The sequence below is a fragment of the Rhinolophus sinicus genome, linkage group LG03, assembly GCF_036562045.2.
Source record: "Rhinolophus sinicus isolate RSC01 linkage group LG03, ASM3656204v1, whole genome shotgun sequence".
Lineage (NCBI taxonomy): Eukaryota > Metazoa > Chordata > Mammalia > Chiroptera > Rhinolophidae > Rhinolophus > Rhinolophus sinicus.
Window position 1 is genome coordinate 85,140,385 of NC_133753.1, and position 23,665 is coordinate 85,164,049.

General features: G+C 34.0%; 1 protein-coding gene across 1 annotated transcript in view; it reads right to left on the reverse strand.

The window, feature by feature from the left end:
- SEC23A (SEC23 homolog A, COPII coat complex component) overlaps positions 1-23,665 on the reverse strand; it is a 47,512-nt gene that overhangs the window by 12,227 nt on the left and 11,620 nt on the right. Inside the window, exons 6-15 of the mRNA XM_019713638.2 lie at positions 22,406-22,485; positions 21,472-21,616; positions 19,237-19,395; positions 17,999-18,114; positions 13,668-13,791; positions 12,064-12,144; positions 10,983-11,072; positions 9,619-9,725; positions 7,195-7,348; positions 1,264-1,341 (exon numbers count right to left, since the gene is read on the reverse strand). Coding sequence (XP_019569197.1) covers positions 1,264-1,341; positions 7,195-7,348; positions 9,619-9,725; positions 10,983-11,072; positions 12,064-12,144; positions 13,668-13,791; positions 17,999-18,114; positions 19,237-19,395; positions 21,472-21,616; positions 22,406-22,485 — 1,134 coding nt within the window. The remainder of the gene's footprint in view (positions 1-1,263; positions 1,342-7,194; positions 7,349-9,618; positions 9,726-10,982; positions 11,073-12,063; positions 12,145-13,667; positions 13,792-17,998; positions 18,115-19,236; positions 19,396-21,471; positions 21,617-22,405; positions 22,486-23,665) is intronic.

Below are 23,665 nucleotides of genomic sequence, written 5' to 3' on the forward strand. Positions count from 1 at the left end.
TTTAGTCTATGCCACCTTTTAGAACATCATCAGGCTTTGAAAATCCAAAGACAAAAGTATTTCCGGGTTCTCTGGTCTCCATATCCAGTAGAGGGGAAAGATGGGATGCCCATATTTCTCAGAATCTAAAAGCCTAAAGAGCATTTAATTAAGTACTTGGACTAATGCCCTCACTCCATTTCCTATTAGTTTCTGCTATGAAGAGGCGGCCTGAGAATTCCCAAAACAGAAAGGGTTTTTGCCTGCCTTAAGACAAGTGGACTCTGCCTTTTTCTAGCTCTCCAAAACCTCAACAGAAGTTTGGGAAAGTCTCTCTCCATAAACAAGGAGTTTCTAGGTCACAGATCAATAAAAGATTATGCAAAAAAAATGTAAGAGGAACTCTAAAAAGAAAGTCGAGGCTTTAAACAAAGTTTTCATGGTTAAAAATTAGAATTTCCACATCTCAATATTAATCATCCTCCCAGGCTAAGTTATAATACCACCTTTTCTATAAATATGTATCCAACAATCAGTTTGAAAGGATCCCTTTAAGTTTACTTTAAATTCTGTGTATCTGTCACAGCATTCCTCACTTTCTGTTATGTGTTGTTTATGTATATTTCAGATTTCACCCTTCAAATTGAAAGCTCCTTGAAAATGGGATTCATGTCTGTCATCTTTATTCTCCTACAGTTCCTTGCACACAGCACTTAGTTGAATAATTACCTCTGTTACTTATTATATAAACAACCTACACTTTTAAAAATATCTATTAAAACAATAGCTAGAGGGATAGAGTCCACTGCCCAAGTGAAAAAGTTTCTGTACGATAAATCAAATTAGCTTATTTTCTATTTATCTGGTATGTCCCGATAAAACTGTTCTCCGGTCATGATACCATGCTGCGAGATTAGTTGACTGGTAAAATTACTTCAAATGAAATTATTTTGGTACCAGTATACTTAGATCCCTTATATCAGATGGAAAGCTAATCTGCCCTATACCTAATTCTACTCCACAGTATGGTTCTAGTGTAAGTTTCTACTCACCCCAAACAAATGACTATTTGCAAGGCTAACATAAAAATACTATATACTTTTTTCACTGACTACCTACAGAACAATATTAATTTCTTAAGCTATCCCAAAACTTAACTACCAAAAGAATAACCCAATATGATAGATTCTGTAAGATGAATAATAAAAGACAAATGACAAGAAAAATGAGACCCAAGCCTATTGTCAACACAAAGAAAAGAACATAAAACTTTTACTTACTCACCTGTGGATAAAGGGAGAAAGTTTCTGAAAATCTGAAGGAACTTGGATCATCTTTGTGATACTCTCCAAATTTCTGACACTGAATAAAATACAACATGTTAGTTATTACTTCCTGGCAGAGAATTAAAACTGTTGCTTATACATATTCTATTTTAAAGTGTTATTACCCTGTAGGAGGCAAATACTTGATATAGGATAAAATTAGATTACTTATAGACTTACCAAGAGACTGATTACAACCAAAAAAATACTGAATTTCAAAGAAAAATTCAAAGAAAATCTGAATTTCAAAAGTAAGTAATACCCTGCTCCAATACAGTAACAACTCATCTTTACATGTCTGGATTTTTTCAAACTATCTTTGATAGCTCTTAAATAATGACCAAAAGAGCTCAACATGTGCCCCCTAATATTGTACCTAAGAAAAGACAACAGCCAATGACAGGAAGATACATTATCAAAATATCATAGTAGCACACAGTGGTACAAAATATCATACAAAAGCAAGTTGCTGTATGAAATTTGGCACACCAGAAACAATACCAAAAAGAAGGACAGATTGAGGAAAATAAAATCAGAGACCGACAAACTGGTAAATAAAGAAGAAATACAAAGGCAGAAATTAGAAGGAAATAAAGAAGACACATACTCTGGCAAGAGAGAAGAAGGTCCTCTATGATAATGGGACCAAAGGCATCTAAATAATTGAGAAAATCCACATGAAAAAGTGCTTAGCACAATGACTGACACTAAGCACTCAATAAATGTTAACTTCCTCTCCCTGTTCTTGAGCAAACAAAGTCTCTGCTCCGAAAAGTTTTTATATAACTGGCCTATTTCCTGACAATGTTTATCATAGTAGTTGCACATGATCAAGGGAAAAACTAAAAAGAAAAAAATAACAAAGGGCTCACTGCTAGAAGTAGTGCCAAACTTTTGCTGGAATGTTCAACTATATCATTTATGTATTTATCTATGCCTTACAGAACACATAAAAGGCATAATTGATTTGATCACATTTTTGGCTTCCAGGAAAAGTCATTTCAGAACCAGTTATCCAAAAGATAGAAATGCTATAGTTGTAGAATGAATCCTCAGAAAACAGATCTTGGTATCTGGGAGTAAGAGTTTGGCAGTCTTTAATGCCCCCTAATTATACATCACTGATGAAATTTACAGATTAAGATAATAATCTTCACTGTCTAATATCACAACCACCAGCAATGTGGCAATTTAAAGAAAGTAAAATTAAAGAAAAATTCAGTTCCTCAGTTGCATTAGCCATATTTCAGTTGCTCCACAGCTACATGTGGGTAGCAGTTCCATAATGGACAATGCAGACGATAGATATTTCCACCACTGCAGAAAGCTCTCCTGGACAGTACAGATCTGGAATATCAAATATACTTGAAAAGATCTAGACTATCAAATACACCGAAAAAAATTTGTGAAAGAGCCGACATGTCATGCATTACTCAGAACTATTGATCACATTATATTAGATACACACATTTTAAATTGCGCCTAGGATTCTGTTAAAAGAATTAGGCAAATCTGATATTATGGTTAATGATGACAACAAAAAGATTGCTGACTTTTATGCTCGGGTAATTTGGATACCCAAAAGGTTAATTTCCAGAGTAGGATGTATCTGATACTTATGTCCAAAATTTTTGCTTTTATTATGAATTTTTTCCTGTCATTAAATACTCTATTACTTCATTTTTAATGGCTGACTAGCATTCCACTTATTGATATATATACTATAACTATCTTAACTAATCCTTCATTATTAGCATTTACATTAGTCCTATTATATCTTTAGGATAAATTCGTAGAGGCAGAATTTCTGAGTAAAAGGTAGTTTTCAAGGTTCTGATATATATCACCAACTGCCCTCTATATATAAGGCTATACAGAGATTTACAGTTGTACAGATTCATACACCAATCTACAAGCTATGAAGCTGTCCATCTCCCTAAATACTAACCAACTCTAAGCATTATCCTGTTTTTGTCATGTTTACCAGTTTGACAGATAAAAATTGTTGTCTTGTTCTATTTTACTTTGATTATAAGATTGGCAATGTTTTCATGTTTACTAGTCACTTGCATTCCTTCTTCTGTTAGTTCCTTATTCATGACCTTTGCTCATTTTTTGCCCAAATCTTACTGATTTGTAAAATCTCTTACACATGAAAAATTTCACATTCTATCATTCATATAACAATAAACAAATGATATAGTCTATACCACAGACAACATAAAATTTGTATAATAAACACAAACATAAAAAAAAAATAAATAAACACAAACATAAATTTCTAATCTTTCAGCTACTTCCTAAAAATTTATCTGAACTTATCAAATGCCCTGGCATTAATTTATCATGAGGAGTAATTTTTATTTAAAACCCAGCCAAAACACTCATGAGAAAAAAAACTGATGCATAAAGGATCTACCAAAGATCCACTGTTTGAGTTCTTCAGAAGTAATATGACTGGGCAGACAAAGCAACAATAACACAGTTTTCTTGAGGTAAATGACAACACTGCAAGAAGGCTATTCCTGTCTTTAATACAGTAATAATTTATGCATCAAAGCAGCCCTATGAAAGGGCCCTAAGGATCACAGTCTAAGCTCTGTAAGAAAACGGTAATGGTAAAAACAGAATAACTAAAGGGCTTGGTCCCACCGGTGTAGCAAGAAAAAACCTGGCTGGGGTAAATACTACAAGGAAAGCCCTGAGTATCTTAAACAAGAGAGATCTCCTGGGCCAGGTCTAATCAGGTGAAGTGTTTATCCAATGGGCTAGCTGCACAGCTAAAGGAAGAATACAATTAATGGTTAGTGGGTAAACCAAAGGTCAAAAATGAAATAAAAATCAAATATCAATCTTAAGTTGTAAGAGAATGTCATTCAATAGAAAGGTCAAGAGTCAAAAAGGTAAGGAGCAAACCCATGAAGGTGAACACAAAAATGACCCAAATAAGAGACAGAATGGAGGTGGCAAACAGTGTGTTGGTGCCGGTATCCTAAGTGATGCCAACCACGGGGAGCAAAGGCTTATATTAAAGGTGTCAGAAGCAAATGTGGTACCAGCACCAATGTGGCCCTATAATGCCCATTATCTAAAAATCAGTTCTTAAATAGATGTTTATTTTTAACTTAAACTACTCTGAATCATCAAGGGAAAAAAAACAATGATATTCACTATGCCAAATCAAAGCAAAGAAATTTGTTAGTATAATTTCATAGCTTTTTCACTAGGAATAAACTTAGAGAAAAGTGTAGTACCTGAAAGGTATTAACCCTTTCTCTATTCGTGTTGCTATTAGGTTGGTCCAAAAGTAATCACGGTTTTTGCAATTATTTTTAACCGTTTAAACCGCGATTACTTTTGCACCAACCTAATAGCATCGTTATAGGTGAAAATTCAACAGTATGGAATCAGTACAAAAAAATGAAACTATACTTATTAGCTACTTAGAATAACTTCTTATAACTAGGGTTCATTTGTCATCACCTGAAGCTTCACTTCAATTGTACACTAATTTGATTCCATCAATTAAAGAAAAGAATGTAAAGATCACATTCTCACCACTTCTACCATCTATGAGGGGTTCTTATTCACTAGGGTTTCTATAAGAGACTGAATTTTAAAGAAATGGTTTTTTGAGCTTTGCATACCAAAGGATACCAGCCACAGTGATGGACAGTTGCCAAGTTATCCTGTTAGCAATTTCTTCAGAGATCCTCCAGTCCCATGTGGCAGTATGCAGCAGGACTGTTCACTTGGATATCTTCTTTTTTAGTTTTGCACACAAGGGTGCACACAGACAGTCGGTGAAAGTTGTCTTGCACAGGAAGCAGTGCGGTAATCTGACAACATCAGCCTCTCCCTCTCAAATGACCTCCACCACTTCCTCTTACACACAGTTGCCAACTGACTCAGGAGAACAGACAATCTCTACTGTTGTGACAGAAGATCAGAGGAAGTTTCATCGTGCCCTGACTCACCTGTCCTCTAGCCCCAGCAGCCTTGCTGCTGCTGGAAACGCTGCAAACTGCAGAATGTGTAGATTAGAAGTGAAATATACTGTGAGGTTTCTGGAACTGTGTACCCTTTGCAAGTAGTTCATTTTGTTATTTACAAGGCCATTCTATTTTATATTTTATTAGTGTTTGTGTTTTATAAGCATGTCAAACAATATGACAATTTCTGAAGGTGAAGTGTGAGGTAGGAGAGAAGGATTCTAGAAATAAACCTACAGAGAATTCCAAAGAATTACAATCTTCTGAGTCATTTCTTGCTACTCTCATGCAACAAGGGACACAGAAAAAGTTCAACTTCACAATGAAAGCTACTTATCAGTGATTTTTACATGGGCTGATAACCCAAGTTGTACTATTCAATTTTGTGTCATATGTAATAATCTACAAATGCAGTAATAGCTCCAGAAAAATGGAAAGAGCACTACAATTCACAGCCATCTGACAAATAAAAGTGCTGATTCCTTCAAACAGCTTTTAGAACCTCAGAACAAGAAAGCATTTGTTAAAGTCACATTCAGTGAGAAGGCTCGGGAAGCTATTTCAGAGCACAACTTATCACCCATAAAAGAAAAAGGCACACAGTTGGTGAGAAACTAAAAAGGCCAACATGTAAAATTACACTAAATAAAATGATGGGACAAGATACAATCTGAGAAACTGAAAAAGTTCCATCTTAATATAACAAGTGAATGTACTGATGACGTGTCACATGATGCAGAGAGTTTTGTGTAATAATAAAAATAAGAAAAATAACAGCTTCTCTATTCAGGTTGATGAATCAACAGATTTCACCAACGTCATGTCAAGTTGCTAAATGATAGTGAAATTCAAGAAAACTTTTCTGCTGCCCTAAGCAAGCAAAGATGAAAATATATTTAATGTTCTATCTTCTTATCTCGAAACAAAAGGTCTATCTTGGAGGAACTGTGTTGGCATTTGTACTGATGGTGTACAATCAATGGTTGACTCTATGACAGGTATTATGTCTCTTGTTAAAAAGAAAAGGATACGCTGATGCTGTCATAACACTGCTTTCTTCACAGACAGGTGCCAGGAGAAAAACACTCTTGGGGATTAAATGAAAAAAAGCTCTGAATGATTCTATAAAAATGACTAACTTTATTAAACAAACACTAGTTCACTCAAGAATGTTTTAAAAACTACATGAAAATCTAGACACAGAGCACAAAAGCCTCCTGCTACAAACAGAAACCCAATAGCTTCGCAGAAAGAGTTCTCAACAGGGTGTTTGAGCTGAAGACTCAGCTAAAGAATTAAAGAAGCACTTTCAAAGAAATGATAGGTCAGAGTTTGCTGAGTAAAAGTGGAACATTAGGAAAAGAACTTAAGCATTCTAGGTTATAATGTAAGTAGTAAGTTCCTGAAATGCTAACCATCATTATCAATAACGACTAACACACATTTTGGTAACCTAGATCTAAATAATCAACACTTGTCTGTATTTTTCTATAATTGTATTGTGTATAATTTTTATATTCCAATGAATTTCTCTTAAAAATTTCCATTAAAATGAAAACAGAAAACTAAAACCATAGCAGTGAACAAAAATACGCAAAAAAAAAAAAACAGCAAAAACAGTTACAGTGATTAAGTATTGTATTTAAAATTAATTTGGTAGCAGCCAAAAGAAAAAAATAATAGGTTACATAATTGTCATTTTCATTTTAAGGAAGAAAGGCATTTTAGTTCACCAGAAAATAAATTCTACTATTCATTATTATGCCTTACTCAGAAACTTGACTAGCAGTCCCTCATTCAGTTACACTATTAACTACTTTGAAAGAGATTACCAGCAACAAGGATTTACTACAAATAAAAGCAGAAGAATTTAGAAAAGCGTGATGTTCCCTTCTTACCAGTCGAATAAGCTGTCTGTCCAGCCACCTAAGCACATCTGGTCCTTCCTCTGTTTCTGCTCTATATATCGCCAGCCTGGCCATGAGAATGGCAGCTGCCTCCTGGTCAAAAGATGCAGCAATGCTTTGAATTTGAGTTTGAGCATCTGCCCAGCTAAAGAGAAAAAAAAACCAAAGAAATGCTGATGAATATTTATAATCAGAGTATCATAGTTGGCTATCACATAGATTTAAATTTAAAAAGCACAGAAAATTACTCCAATATTTCAAAATTCCAATGTTACTTAGAAAAAATAGCATTTTTTTAAAAATCACTAACGGCAGTTTCATTACATTATTTTTCAGAAAATTAATCCAAACCTAAAGAAATCTTCTATAGTAACTGTAAAGAGAGATCTCCAAACTGTTCCTTAAAACATGAAGATTTTTACAAAAAAAAATAATAGTGTAGGCCTGTGCATGTACATGTGCACATAGATACACAAGTCCATCAGAGTTTAAAATTATATTTCTTTAATTTTGTAAAAGCAGAACTATGGAAACATAAAAACAAAGGTTTTCTGACAAGTAATTCTCATTTACTAAACTGGAAAATGAGTAAAATATAAGAATATTTTTTCTCATTGGTCTTTTTTAATGAGCTGACAAGAGCTAGTTTACTTTTTTACATCAATTTTTTAAATTAAATTTATTAGGGTGACATTGATTAACAAAATTATAGGTTTCAAGTGTAAAATTCTATGTCATCTGTATGTTACACTGTGTGTTCACCACCCAGAGTCAATTATTCTTCTGTCACCATGTATTTGACTCCCTTTCCCCTCTCCCACCTTTCTCTCTGGTAACCACTAAACTATTACATGTGTCTATGAGTTTTTGCTTGTCTTGTTTGTTGCTTTCAGTTTTATATGTCACATATGAGTGAAATCATTTGGTTCTTGACTTTTCCATCTGATTTATTTCGCTTAGCATGATATTCTCAAGATCCAGTCACTGGTCTTTAATTCAATTATTAGTGATAAAAATTACATAATTAAAATTACTCTGTGTTCTTTTTTCTCCTTTAATGCACTGACTAAAACTAATTAAAAGTTAGTAAGTGAAAATTTTAGTCTAAGGGATTAATTTGATATTATGTATAAAATTGCAGTAATTTATTAAATTAACATATTCTATAAATCCAATCCAATTAAATTGATCCTGGGTAGACTCAGCAATAGTTCTTGTTTGTTTAACATTTCAGAGACAGAGTTTTGTAATACTTCAGCTTATCTTGGTTCCAAAGTACCTCATTTTAAGCAAGTCTGACAATACTTACAGACTTCTTGAAAAGCTGAACCACTTTTACATGACTCAAAGATGTAAGAAGTGATCCCAAGGGAATTCAGGCAGAGACATGTTCAAATTTCTTCTCCCTTCTTTTTCTAATTTAAGTTGTTTTCAAATAGACAAACAATCTTTTAATATTTTCCAAATACTGATAACTGAATTATCTCAATCTGTGCCTAATTATTCCCTTGTGGAAACTGAACTGTATCAACAAATATAGGAAATAACTATGCTACACAAAATACTACCCTATGATATTAACTGTTAAGAGACTATCTTTTGTGGTCTCAGCCAGTGCCAGTCACAGTGTGGTACGTGAACCCAGTGCCAATTCTCCATGAGGTAAGAACGGAAACTGAGAGTAAGTGTTTAGAGACTTTTGAGCACTTGAAGAAAATAATTTTAAGTCTGATGAATCTAACAAAAATAGGGATTTGTATTTTGAATGATTTTTAAAATTTCATTTTCCTAGTAATTCGTTTTATTGCATTTAATAAAAATATTAGTCTCCAAAGGATGGGGCGGTGGGGGAACCACTGGCCTTCACCAGACAGTACGAGGACTGACCTATCCCACATCATCACTAGCAGACCAAGTATGTTCAAATCTTTTGCATTCCACACTCTCCCCCAAAAGTAGTACCCAGTCTACAAAGCAAATGCCAAATAAAGGCTTCATAAATGAATTAAATGACTAATAACACTTGAAAAAATACACAATGATAAAAGTAGCTAAGAACTTTATTATCAATCAAAAAGTAATGCTATTAATTACTGTGCTATTATTATAAATAATGGATCATAATATTATTGCCAATTAAAGGACAATGATTCTTAGTTTTTCTCCTCTCAGGGGAATAAGGTAAATAAAAGAATATTTTAAGACTGTGTCTTAGGAATAGTTTTTTAAATTGCTTTAAAGATCTTAACAACGAATATTTTAACAAATAAGCTGGGCTAGAAAGAAAGAAAATGCTATTAGTCATATATGTTCATTTTCTAGCCATGGATGTCACTTAAAATAGGAACCCAGCTTGGGAGCACAAACCAGAATAGTTTTGGTATGTAAATTAAATTGCTAACAAATATAACTTACTTCCTCGCAATGGTGGTCACTCGGATGCGTCTCTGCCCACTTGAATGCTGATACTGAGTCACAAACTGGATTGCCCCACGCCCTCCTTGAGGAATTGGAGCATTATGCTGTGTAAAAGTAAAAATAAAAACTAAGCAAACTCTATTATGTTGTTGTCACACAGTCACAGGCTGCATATCCTGAGTCTAACAGAATTCATTTTAATATCAATTAGAAGGACATTTTTTACAGTGCATACAAAACAGTTGTGATTTGCCACATAAAAGAGAAATGGACTTGGGAGAGAGGGAAAAAATGATGAAGGATCAGAAGAATGAGTCCAGCTAGAAGATCAATTTCAAGTAATATATAATTCAGAGGGATATGAAAGAACAAAATGAAGGGAGAAAAGTGAAGAAATTAACAGATAAAGAAAGGTGTAAGTGAGGCAATTTTGCCTAATAGTAATCTATGGATAGAGAAACTGAGCTAAGTCCTATTCCCTTATGTATATAAAATGAAAACACAACTTTTAGGAAGATAATCACATGATGAACAGATGACCAACAGAAAACCATTAAAAAAGCGACCAACAGTAATATATAGTAGTGATCCTCAGAAAGAAATAGTAAGTGGTCAACAGGAAAACTTTCTTCATGCCCTTTGACAATAGATATTCTTGCTTTGGTTTTTTTTGTTTGTTCATTTTGGTCAATAAGAGCCATTATCTTTTTCACAGATTTTAATTGTTAAAAAAAAAAAAAAAATTCTTGCACCTGTCTTAGGAAGGCTGACTATTAACAGCTGATAGTTCATTTTACGCCTAATAACTATTGCAATATAAGTCAATAATTTATACATGAAATCATTCTTTAATATGATAATTTCCTCCTGTAGCAGAAAAAAAAAATAGTTCCAAATATTGGAATCTTTACCTTCCAATTTTTTTCTATGGATTTTGACATATTAAACTTTCTTGTAGGACTCATATATCATTACATACCATGATATATGTAGTTGTACCTTTTGACAACTAGGAGGAGCTAGATACCGAATTACAAAAATGCATAGCTAGAACAAAATTTAAGATTTTATTTATGCTTCAATTTTATATTTAAAAAAAAAAAAGAAAGAAAACTGAGACTAAAAGTTGGGTTGCCCACGGTTGGGCATTTGCAGGTTTTCCTGGCATCTCTTTTCTATTACAGTATGTCCTCCCACCAAGGAGCATAAGTTTGAGAAATAGAAAATGACAAACAAAAACTCCAAAAGAGAATAAGCTTTGGGGCATATTTACTATTGAAGAATAACTATGAAATATTCATGGCCTAAATTAAGTACTTGTTCAACTACACATTGTTATATTCAAATATAAAAAGTCATACCTGATTGACAACCTCAAAGTATATGGCTACAGTTGTAGTGGGACTAAGCCCACATATCTTCCATTGACAAGTGCCACCTGTTCCTATCTCCTGCAAAAATAAAACACAGTATGTCTGAAAGCTGGAAATACAATTTATTATTATAATATATACCAAGATGAAAAGAAAAAAAAATCTTTCAAGTTTCTAATTCATTGAATGTTAAAAAATTAAGGTTTTTTAAGATCATATAAAATATGTCATGAAATAAAATTAAGCAATTTTTACACAATAAAATTATAAAATAATTCAAATTCTTGCTAAGGAAATTACAAAAGTACTGATATAAGTTCTTCATATTGTAGACTTCAAAAATATATACTATCATTTAATGAAGTAATTACAACTAACATTATCCTCCTATCCAACTATTTGATATGTGTAAAGAGATACTGATTTAACACATAATATATGCACATATGAATACAGGTTCTCTGGATCAGAACTGCATAATTTAAGCAGTCTGATTCCCAAGAAAACTTGTAAGATATAAATCTTGACCATGCAAACTGCTTAAAATTAATTTTTAACTCTGCCATTTTAAAGATGATTACCCACTTGGTGTTATTTGCCCCATCATCCTCTCTACAGCTGTAGTAAATAATTCTACCATTTTTAAGTGTATTCTACATCTACCAGGTGGAATAATAAAACAGGAAATGAAACTTAAATCTAGCTAATTTGGTTAATTTGTTGTAAATTCTACTAACAAAAAGAAATTAGGAATTTTGACTTTTAGAAGTCTCCAAATTCCCAAATCACAGCACAAGGGGGCAAGGAATAACTTAGGAATAAAAAATTTTAAAAAAGACTGGTGACAGCACAAAAGTTTTAATTTAGGGGAGGGTGGGAAAAAGCGTACTGGGAAAGAGCTACCACAAACAGAGCTATACCGATGGTGTTCAGGTGAACCACAATCTACTGAAAAACTTAGTCCACACAATAATTTTGAAAGGAATGCAGTAGGCTGCCAGCCCAGGTCTCTGTTGGTTCTGCCCTGAAAATTAAACTGTACTTTCTTTTTAGAATACAAGTGACTTACATTTTCAGACACGCAGGGTCCTTTAGAATTGAGAGACACACAGGGTCCAATGGCTCCTGAAACCTTTATTTCCCTTGAGGTCTGCAAAATAAGAACACGGTACACTTTGGTGTGCTCAAAGATAAGCTCAAATATTTGACTATAAGTATATAAGAATAAAGATATCATTCCACATGTAAAACTCATAAGTCAGTGAAAATACACCAGTGTTAAAAACTAATAAATCAATGGGCACTTCCGTGTTAACTCCCAAATTTAAAATCTAGCCCTGACATAACTTTACTCTCTATTTCCAGTTGCCCAGAGGAAGTCTCCCTTTGGGAACTCCCCCTCAATTCAAAATCATACCATACCCAGAAGTCACATGTCCTAACCCAAAAGCTTAAACACCATCTTCTGTTTTTTCTCCCACAGAATATCTGTTACCGAGATTGGTTTTTTCCCAGTCTCCACTGATACCAAAATTTAAGCTATCATTACCTTCTACCTAAAAAACTTAGAAAGCCTAACTCAGTTTTCTTACTTGAGATTGTTTTTCCTGACAAATCCTGAATTCTACTGTCAGACAAATTCTACCCAAAACACTGTTCTTCATCAACCTACAATGGCTGTTTCTGCTTACACATGCATCTCCAAACAACCTACACACAGACTTCAAACTACTTCCCTTACATTCCAATGCAAACCATCCACTCTCACTGGGCAGTTTTCCCCAACACACCATGCTGATTCTCACCTCAGGGCCTCTCCTCACATTGACTAAAACATAGTCTCTTCAACCAACATAAATTCTGCCATCTTCCAAAAACCAGTGTAAGTCGCTGTAAAATCATTTATCTTCTAGGATAAATTGTATCTCGCATACATTCATTTTCTTCCCTAAACCTCTATAGCATTTTTATAATCTACTATTATTTCATTCTACCACATGTGTTAATCTTGTCTTTCTATCAAGACTAAGTTTCTTTATAAGAAGACCTGTGCCTTAGATGTCCCTTGAGATCACTACAATTTCTGAGCTTAATGCTGGACATAGAACGAATATTCAATAACATAACAAGATTAACAAGAAATATTTAATGAAATTCAAAATCAACACACTTGTAACTGACATTTAACCTTTGGGTTTTTAAAACTCAAATTTGAAATGAATGACAGAACTGAATAATATCAACAACCTACCAACCATAAAACAATTACTGATTATCCAAACGGAATAGAACAGGTTTCTCTTAAGTTAGATACCAATTCCTGCAAATAAAATAATCTAGCACTAACATAAGCAAATTTAGCACTGAAAAGGACTGAACACACTTAAGAAGTTAAACCCTATATATATAGGGTTAAAAAAGAGTTGAAACAAATTTTACCTATCTAATATCTTCTTTTCTAACAATTATTCAGAAATGCTCAAATAAAATTTCACTGTACATTTAATAATGACACATTTTTCTAATGAACAAAATTTCTAACTCTGGGTTTCAATATAAAATAACCACTATTTTTAAATCATATATTGAATTTGATTAATGATACTTTAAAATTATGATCAAACCTATAAATTTCTCTTAAACATACCACACATGTCAAGTTTTGGTTCTTACCTTTATTTCTAATGTACCACCAAAGCCCATTTTAAACTGTCCATGTACATCTTTGGTAAAGACTCTTTGAAAAGTTTGCTTGAACAAGGAAGTGTTGAAAGAGTCGCCCATTACCATGTATCCTCTGCATGGAAAGAACAAAAAGCAATGTGACACAAGTAGTGAGTTTAAAACAAAACAAATTACCTCTCAGTTCTACTAACAAATTTTAAAGATATTTCCCAAAATGTGCAACATTATCATTAATTTTTAAAACTCAAATATATGAGACTACCCCCATGGCACAAATAATCGCAATCCTGAGGGTACCTGAGTGCCTCTGCTATTTGCATTTGTCCTCAGTAATTTAAAAAAAATTCTTTTTTAAACAAATAATATATCCACACATTACAAAATTCAAAAGATGCAAAAGAGTACACAGTAATAGATATGTTTCTCCTACTCCAGCCACCGTGCTCTCCATACTGGTGAAAATAACTGACAGTTTACAGCATGCATTATCATTCTTAAAACAAATACATATGTATATATGTGTATATGTGCATATGCATATATTGTCTCTGTGTGCATTATATCAAACTTAGTTTTACACCCAGTGAGTGAGAATAAAGAGACACTGAGGAAGAGACACTGAGTTGAATTTTGTACATTGACCTTGACTTAGAAGTACTGACAAGTTAACATATTAATTCTAACAGTTTATATGTAATTTGTATTTAGATCCTTTCAGATTTTCTACTATTGCAAACATGTCATTTGTGATGATCTGTGTTATCAATAAACCTGGTAATGCATCCTAGACTAACGACAACTTACATCGCCCCACTTATCTGTTTCTTTGAATAGCAAACCTCTGTGAAAGAGCTCTCTATATCCTTACTACTCAGTGTGGCCTTTGGTCCAGCAATATCAGTCCGCATCACTAAGGGTCTTTTTGGAAAAGCAGAATTTCAAGTCCCATCCTGTGCATTCTAAATCCAGAATCTGTATTTTAACAATATACCCTGTGCTGTACACCTGGAACTAATATAAAATAATATTGAATGTCAACTATAATGATATGTATATTTATATAGTCACTGGATGTAAAGTATAGCATAGGGAATATAGTCAATGGTATTGAAATAGCTATGTACAGTGTCAGATGGTAGTAAACTTGGGATTATCACTTTGTGAGGGGTGTGTCTAATCATTATATTGTTTTGTACACCTGAAACTAGAAGAAGAAGAAGAAGAAGAAGAAGAAGAAGAAGAAGAAGAAGAAGAAGAAGAAGAAGACGACGACGAAACAATGAGCTGAAGGAAAAAAATATATATATGTGTATGTATGTATGCATGTATATACACACACACACACACACATACATACACACACATACACACACATACCCAGCTAATTTATATGTGTGAAAGTTTGAGAAGCTCTGGTCTGTATCAGCTGCTTCTAATCCCCTCCACCTGTTCTTTTTCTAACTCGCTCTAAGTCAACGTTCACTGCTCTTAGGGAAGTCACCAATGACCTTCACAGTGTCATAGTGCAGAATCTTAAAATCTCAACCATTTTTATTGCTTTAAAAAGCCACTAATATTCTGACAATTCCCAAATTTATATTTCCAGCCCAGACCTATCTCCTGCATTCTAAATTGTAAAACCAACTGCCTACTCAACTTCTCCTCATGGATGTCTACTGGCATCTTAAACCAAACATGTTCAGAACTGAACTTTTTCCCAAATACTCTTCCTCCCAGCCCAGTCTTATTCATTTCAATAAAGGGAAACTCAATCCTTCTAGTAGACACCTGTGGTTTTCTCAAACCCCAGATCCAATCTATCAGCAAATCCTCTACCTACTAAATATATCCAAAATCCAATCACGTCTCACCATCTGTGAGGCTACCACTTGGTATTCCTGTATCCCTATACAGTAAATGCTCATATAACGTCATCAATAGGTGCTTGGAAACTGTAACTTCAGAAAAGTGACTATAACAAAACCAATTTTACCACAGGCTAATTGATATAAACAAGAGTTAAGTTCCTAAGGCATAATTCTGGTCACAAAACACCACTAAACTTCTAAATAAAAACCCAAAACGCCTCTAATGTTATACATTGAAATAAACATGAGCTACACATACATTTAAGAAAGATTAGTAAAAACAAGATAATTATAATTCCAACCCCCTCCTTACTCCAGTTCAGTCAGGGTCGTGGGTGGCTGGAGTCTATCCTAGCAGCTCAAGGTACAAGGCAAAAGAGAACCAACCCTGGACAGGACACCCTTCCATCCCAGGGCCACACACACACTAGCTCAGACTGGGACATTTGGACACATCAATTCACCTGACTGCACATCTCTGAGATGTGAGAGGAAACTGGAGTCCCTGGAGAAAACCCACGCAAACATGGAGAGAATGTGCAAACTACACAGACAGTGGCCCTGGCCAGGATTCAATTTTTTTTCTCATCAACATTATAACAAAACAATGTTGAATAAAACCACATATTGGAGGATCTGTTGAATTCTACTGAAGACAACTGAAGTCAGATGATCCTTTCAAACATTAAGTCAGATCACATCACTTTCTACTGAAAACTTTCCAATGGCTTCCCATCTCGCTCAGAGTAAACTCCAAAGCCCTAACAATAGTCAAAAGACCCCCAAGGGGCTGGCCCAGTGGCTCAGGTGGTTAGAGCTCCGTGCTCCTAACTCCGAAGGCTGCCGGTTTGATTCCCACATGGGCCAGTGGGCTCTCAACCACAAGGTTGCCGGTTTGACTCCTGCAAGGGATGGTGGTGGGCTGTGCCCCCTGCAACTAGAAATGGCAACTGGACCTGGAGCTGAGCTGCACCCTCCACAACTAAGACTGAAAGGACAACAACTTGACTTGGAAAAAAGTCCTAGAAGTACACACTGTTCCCCAATAAAGTCCTGTTCCCCTTCCCCAATTAAATCTTTAAAAAAAAAAAAAAAGAAAAGAAAAAGGACCCTCTCAATCTGTCCCCCTGACTTACCCCACTCCAGCTTCGTTGGCCTCCTTGCTGTCTCTCAAATACCCCAGGTTAGGTTCTCAACTTTGCATTTGCTACTTGGAACCTTTTCACTCTTCCTTCATTATGCACATGGCTCACTGTCTCACTTCCTTAAGTCTTTGCTACAATGTCACCTACAATAAGGCCTTCCCCTCTCACGCTTTAGAACCGCAAATCCCTATCCTCATTTCCTGACTTATTTTTCTCCCTAACATTTATCACCATCTGACATACTATCTACTTTACTTGTCTCATCTCCTCTCACTAGAACTGTGCATCTAATATGTGGCTATCTAAATTTAAATGTTAATTAATTAATATTAAATAAAATTAAAAACTCAATTCCTAAGTCACACTCATCACATTTCAGTGAGACAATACAGAGAACATTTCCAATAAAAACATTACACCGAATGGTCCTGCACTAAGATGATAAGCTCCATGAGGGCAAATTTTTGTGTTTGGTTCACTGCTATATCTCCAATACTTTGAACAGTTTGATACACAGTAGGTGTTCATTAATATTTATTAGATTAATGAATTACATAAATAAACCTCAGAAATGAGTTGACATACTAGCAAATCAAATCTGGCAATATATACAAAGAATTATTCAGAAGTTAGATTCATCCCAGGAATGCAAGATTGGTTTAACACATAAAAATTCTCTGTAATAAACTCAACAAATTACGAACAGGTAGGAAATTCTTCAACCTGATAAAGGCATTTACAAATACCTACAGGTAACATCATTCTTAATGGTGAAAGATGGAATGTTTTCCCCCTAAGATCAAGAATAGGGATATCTATATAGACAGAAAGTAGATTTGTGGTTGTCTAGGCTTCCAGTCGGGGTGGGGGGGAGCGGGGGTTGACAAAGGAAAAATGGGGAGTGACTACTAGTGGACAGAGTTTCTTTCTGCAGTAATATAAATGTTCTAAAATTAAACTATGGTGATAGCTGTTCAACCTGTCAATACACGGAAAAACACATTACATTGTACATTTAAACAGGTAAATTTTACTGTATATGAATTACATCTCAAAAAGCTGCTAAAATATAACTGCAAGATATCAAGGTAAGCTTTTCAAACAGACCTGTATCTTTATAACTATATTTTTTTAAAAATTTAAAGTGAGTTTTACTGAAAGGAGTATCAAAAACTGTTAATAGCTGTTGCCCTGGAATGGGAAGATGATGACTGGCTTTTTTCCTAAACTGTCATTATTGGTTTATATTTGCAAACTGTCATTATTAGTTTATATGTGCAAAAATTGTAAAAATTCAAATACATACCCAGTAAGATTGGGACAGCATTTCATCTCCAGGAGACCTGTCTGATCTAATGCGCATGCATAGATATCAATAACATGACCAGTCGTAGCAGCTCGATTAGCCAATGCTTCAAAATGCTACAAAACATTTTTTATCAAATAAAATCAAAGTAATGTACAAACTTAATCATCCTATAAATCTTTTTTCCCATTATATATCAAAATGATCTAATACTAAAAGATTAATCCATAATAATTTAAATGTGACTTGTTATAATTTGCTATAATGTCTCAGAAAATGATACAATAACTTCTATAAGTCTGATACTTTCACATCCTTTTCTTTAAAAGCCATTCTTTCTAAAAATAGTAGCCCCCCCCTTACCCACAGGGGATAATATAAACTCCTAAAATACGCTCAACTTGAAGACAGGCATACTGAACATCTTGCCCTCGGTACATAAATTTGGTAGAAGAACAACACAAGTTTTTCCTGCCTAAATCCAACCCAAATAACAAAAACATCAAACATAGGCAATAACAAAAGCAGTAAGATAAACAAATATAAAACATTTTTTGAAGCTCTAAAAATTCCAAGCTCAAAGGGAAATTAGGTGGCAGGAAAAAAAAAATCCATTAATAGTGCGAAAAATTATTTGTTATTAATTACACTTTAAAAAATATAATAATGACTATCAAAAAACAAATACGAGATAATATAGCACAACTAAATTAAAATTATGCTCCAGAGAATTTTTTAAAAGGGGTGGTGGGGGGGCATTAACAAGGAAAACCAATACAAGAGAGTCAAAAATCAACATTAATGAAAAACGTACTGTCACAAACACAAAATTAAAGTTACATAAACAGACAACAACTCACAAAAAAAATGATAAGACCATTCAAGCTATGAAAAATATATATATCTAAAGTACAGCCTTTTGGAAATGAAAAATTAGAAAATGCAAGATATTTTTCCTTAATGGAAAAATAAAAAAGGTGCACACAGGGTTTCCCTCAGGAGTAATCTTTAAAGAGATACCTACTGGTGTCTACTATTAAGTTCTTAAACATTTAAAAACCAGAAAAATTTTAACTTAAATTATCAAATAGGAAAAAGAGACTATTTTTCCAATTTTGAACAACAGCTACATTATGACTTCGCAATATCAGATTTCTTATTGTAAAATATTTGTATTCTTCCTCTTCTATCAAATGAATTTTTCTAATAAGGAAAAAAGACTTAAAAACCAAAATTACCTTAGTTCCCTTTTTAACATATTTGGCATTGTCTTTTTCAATGTCATGCCATGATCTTATAGGTGTCTTCAATTCATCTCCAACCACCATTCCAGGCCCCTGAGTTGCTGGACCGCCAATGAACATCATGATACGAGCACCAGTATTGGGAAAAGTACACTATCAGAAAAAAGTAATTTGTCAAAGCGTTTAAAGAAAACAAATGGATGTACATTTCTGATAATGAATTCAGAGATACTCTTTCTAAAAAACAGGAAAGCATACATTTTCCAAGAAATAAAATAATCAAACGCTTAAAATTTAAAGACAAGGTGTTTGTTTAAATACCTTTCTCTTAAAATCCTCTTCTAAGTAGTATACCTCCCAAATTTTAACATAAAATCTAACAGACACCACTTTAACCAAGTGATCAAAGCTAACTAACATCAGCAGTAATAAAACAAATTGACATTATGGGTTCCTTGATGTGTTGCTCTAAGCAGAACACAAATTAGTTCTGTAATATTCCTGGAAAAGTACGTAACTTAAATGTACTCATTAGGAAAGATATGATAAACCCAAATTTAGAGTCATACTACAAAATAACTAGCCTATACCAGTAAAAAAACGCCAATGTCATGAAACACAAGAAAAACTGAGAAACTAGTCCAGGTTAAAGGACACTAAAGAGACATGACAACTGAATATAATGCATAATCCAGGATTTTCTTTTGCTATAAATGGGTATTATTGGGGTAACTGGTGAAATCTGAATAAAGTTTACAGATTAGAAAATTGTATTCCATCAATGTTAATTTCCTGATTTTGTTAACTGAACTACAGTTATGCAAAAGATTTTTTTCTGTAATTAAGAAATACCCCCTGAAGTATTTAGAAGTAAAGGGGCTCATGTTTGTAACTGACTTCCAAATGGTTTTTTAATATTTATATATGTGGTAGGGAGCATTTAAGATCTGGCTTCCTGGAAATTATTGTCAGTTTTTGCTCAAATAAACTTATAAAAATTCTCAAAATACAATAACAAAATTTATACATGTGTGATATATAAATAGATATCTATACAGATCTATATAAATATCGAGACAGAAGGACAAAGAAAATGTAATAAAACATTAACATTTGAGGAATCTGTATAGAAGTTCAATTAATCTTTGAACCATTCTCATAATTTTTCCATATGTTTGGAACTAAGCAGAAAGTTAAAAGAATAATGACAGTAACAGATTATAACTCACTGTATAAAACAGGAAACCATGAATCCATAGTGATGTTAATAAATGAATTGAAAGTTTGATGAGTAATGGAATATTTGCCAGTTTCAAAGATCCTCACCATCTAGTGCTTATTCATTACAAAGGGAGAGGAAATAAGAGTAATTTTACAGTGGAGAACCTAGCAGATACAACGTTAATGAGTGATCAAAGTGATCATCAGTACTGGGGTGAATGAGAATCATGTGCCACCTGATAGGATGCCACAAGACACAGTAGTACTTCTGTGATATATGCAAGACCTGAATCTAATTGTGAGGATACATCAAGACAAACCTAAATTGAGAGACATTCTAAAAATCTTCCAGTGTCAAGGTTATGAAAGTCAAGGAAAGGGTGAGGAACTGTTCTACACTGTAGGAGACTCAATAGACGTAACCACTAAATGTACACTTCTGAAATAAATCCTTTCAGTAAAAGAAACATTGGAATAAACAGGCAAATTGAATGAGGTCTGAGAATTACATGGTAGTAATGTATCAGGGTTAATATTATGATTTTAATAGTTGTACTGTGGTTACATAAGAGAATATCCTGGTTTACAGTACATACAACCAAAGTATTCAAGGGGTTGGGAACATTATGTCAGCAACTTAATATCAAATAATTCAGAGGGGGTAAAAAGTTCTTTGCAACTCTTGTATAGATTTGATAGCATTTCAAATTTTTAAAAAACATTTTTTAAACTCTCTTTTCTAATTACAAAGCAAAGATACGTGTGGTACAAAATTTTCAAATTCTACTTAAGAGTAAAATTCTCCTTACCCTACCATTGTTAATATTTGGGTAAATATCCTTCCAGAAGCCTCTCTATACACAGAGGGATATATTGCAGATCAAACTTTAAATAAAATCATGTACTTTTGCTTCAATGACCTGATTTTTTTCACTCAACATTATCTTGTACATATCCTTCCATTCACACATATACATTTACATTTCAAAACAAAGCTATTGTCACTACCTCAAGTAGTCCTACAGCTATGGAAAGTGCCACCCCAGAGGAACGCAAAGGTCTCTTTCCTTGTGGTACAGGCCAAGGGTCTCGCTGCAGTTCTCCCAGAAGATCTGTGAGATTCATGTCTATTTTCTGAACTGGCTGCAAGAATCTACAAAACAAAGTTAAAGAACAAGCCATTTATTTGCGGGTCAGGGTTTAAGAAACAAACTGTCTACTTTCTTAAAAATAGAGAAAAATAATTTGAATACATGGTGGACCAATGGTTCTCAAAACTACTGGGTACATCAGAATCAGTGGGAGGGCTTGTTTTAACAGATTGCTGGTTCCAGAGCGTCATTTCAGGAGGTAAGAGGTGGGGCCCAGGAATGTGCATTTCAAGTAAGTTCCCAGGTAATGCTGACACTACCAGTCCAGGAACCACACTTTGAGTACAACTGCTATAAATGAGTCAAACCAACTATTACTTCAGGAACTGCATCTTTCATTTACCAGCCTAGTAAGTTTTAAGGCTACTGAAATAATTATGAGAAGATAGATCAACTCAATTTTAGTAACACCACCTCGTATTAGAGAGTTTGCGGGGGGGAGGGGGGGAAGCTACCTCTAAGGCTAAGACGGCAAAATGAAATGTTTCTGAGGCCCTGTTATTGCTTGGCTGCCCTCAACCACAAAAATTAAGTTTTTTCTGAACTTAAAAACAGAAAATCAGGAATATATCAAAATTGAAGTAACTCCTTACATTATAATGATGAGAAATCAACCATTTCAGTGAAATGATTCTGCCTCAACTCTTTAAAAAGTATACGAACATATTGTATATTCCTAAAAATATTTAGCCATATAGTATTATTGAATGTCTATATTCAAGTTAAGGGGATGATGCTTAAAATAGCTGCATGAACTGTCAAATTCTCTGCCATATTCAATTATTTATTACCTGTTGGAAGGAGGTGGCTGCTGTACCTGAGGACCACGTGTTGCTTGAGTGACAGGTACTTTAGAGAGGCCCAGCATTTCCTGTAAAGAGATAATCTCTGTGATATCCATTTCACTACTCCTACAAAGATATATCAACTATTTACCATCCTCAAGGTGCTGGGCTAGGCATTAGGAACACGAGAACAAAGAATGCAAAGTCTCCTTCCTCAGAAAGCCAAAGGCCCAGTGGGGAGACTGTCATTTAAACAATAACAACACAGTGAAATAATCAAAAACCGAAAGTCCAAGGTGCTATGTGAGCAAAGAGAGACACCAGCTCTGAAATATTTTTTATAATAGTTAAATTAAGTTACTGTGCAACTTAAATGTCTATATTTCTTAACTTGTATTCGTTCATCCCTTTCAGCAACTGTTATCACAAGTACCTGTTATGTGCCAGGCATCTAACAGTGAAAAAATATATAGTTCCTGACCTTAAGGAAATTAAAATCTGGTGAAAGAGACAGGAGTTAATCAAATATTTAAGTGTAAAATTTCAATTATTATAAGTGTGATGTAGGAGGGGCACATGGCATCGTATTAAAGGGGGATTATAAGGTACACATACTTTGTATATCTATACTTGTTAATTTTCGGACTTAATACCTAGCCAAACTGCCAGGTTTGTTTTGAATTTTAGAAGTGTGCATTATTCCTCTCTAGACATATACAATAATGTTATTTTACTAAAGTTTGGTTGAATCTAGAAATGCTCAGTCATGAATAGAGTAAAAGTATGTGACAGAAAATCAGAACGTCTACAGATTTGCGAAGAAAAAGTTATTGAACTAATACTGCAGTTATTTCCTACTGCTAGCAGGCATAGCAACTTTGTACTGAAGACTTATTATGTGCTAAACTATATATATACTATTTCCACACAAAACAATAATGAAGTAGATTCCTTAATCCCCGCTGTACTAATGAAAACTGACACTCAGAAAGGCTAAGTAATTAGCCTAAAATTACACAACTAGTGACAAAGCAAGATATTAATCCAGGTTTTGCTACAAAGCCCTATAATCGTTTACACCATACTGAGTATTCTCACTTACATTATTTTATTTAGCAGTAATAACAACCTTGCAAAGTAGATATAGTTTATACCTTTCCATAGAGCATGAAAAAGACAAGCACAGAGATCAACCCAAGATCACACAACTAGAAGAGTTTAAGATTTGAATCCAGGAGTATTTGGGGAGCAAAGATCAGACTTATT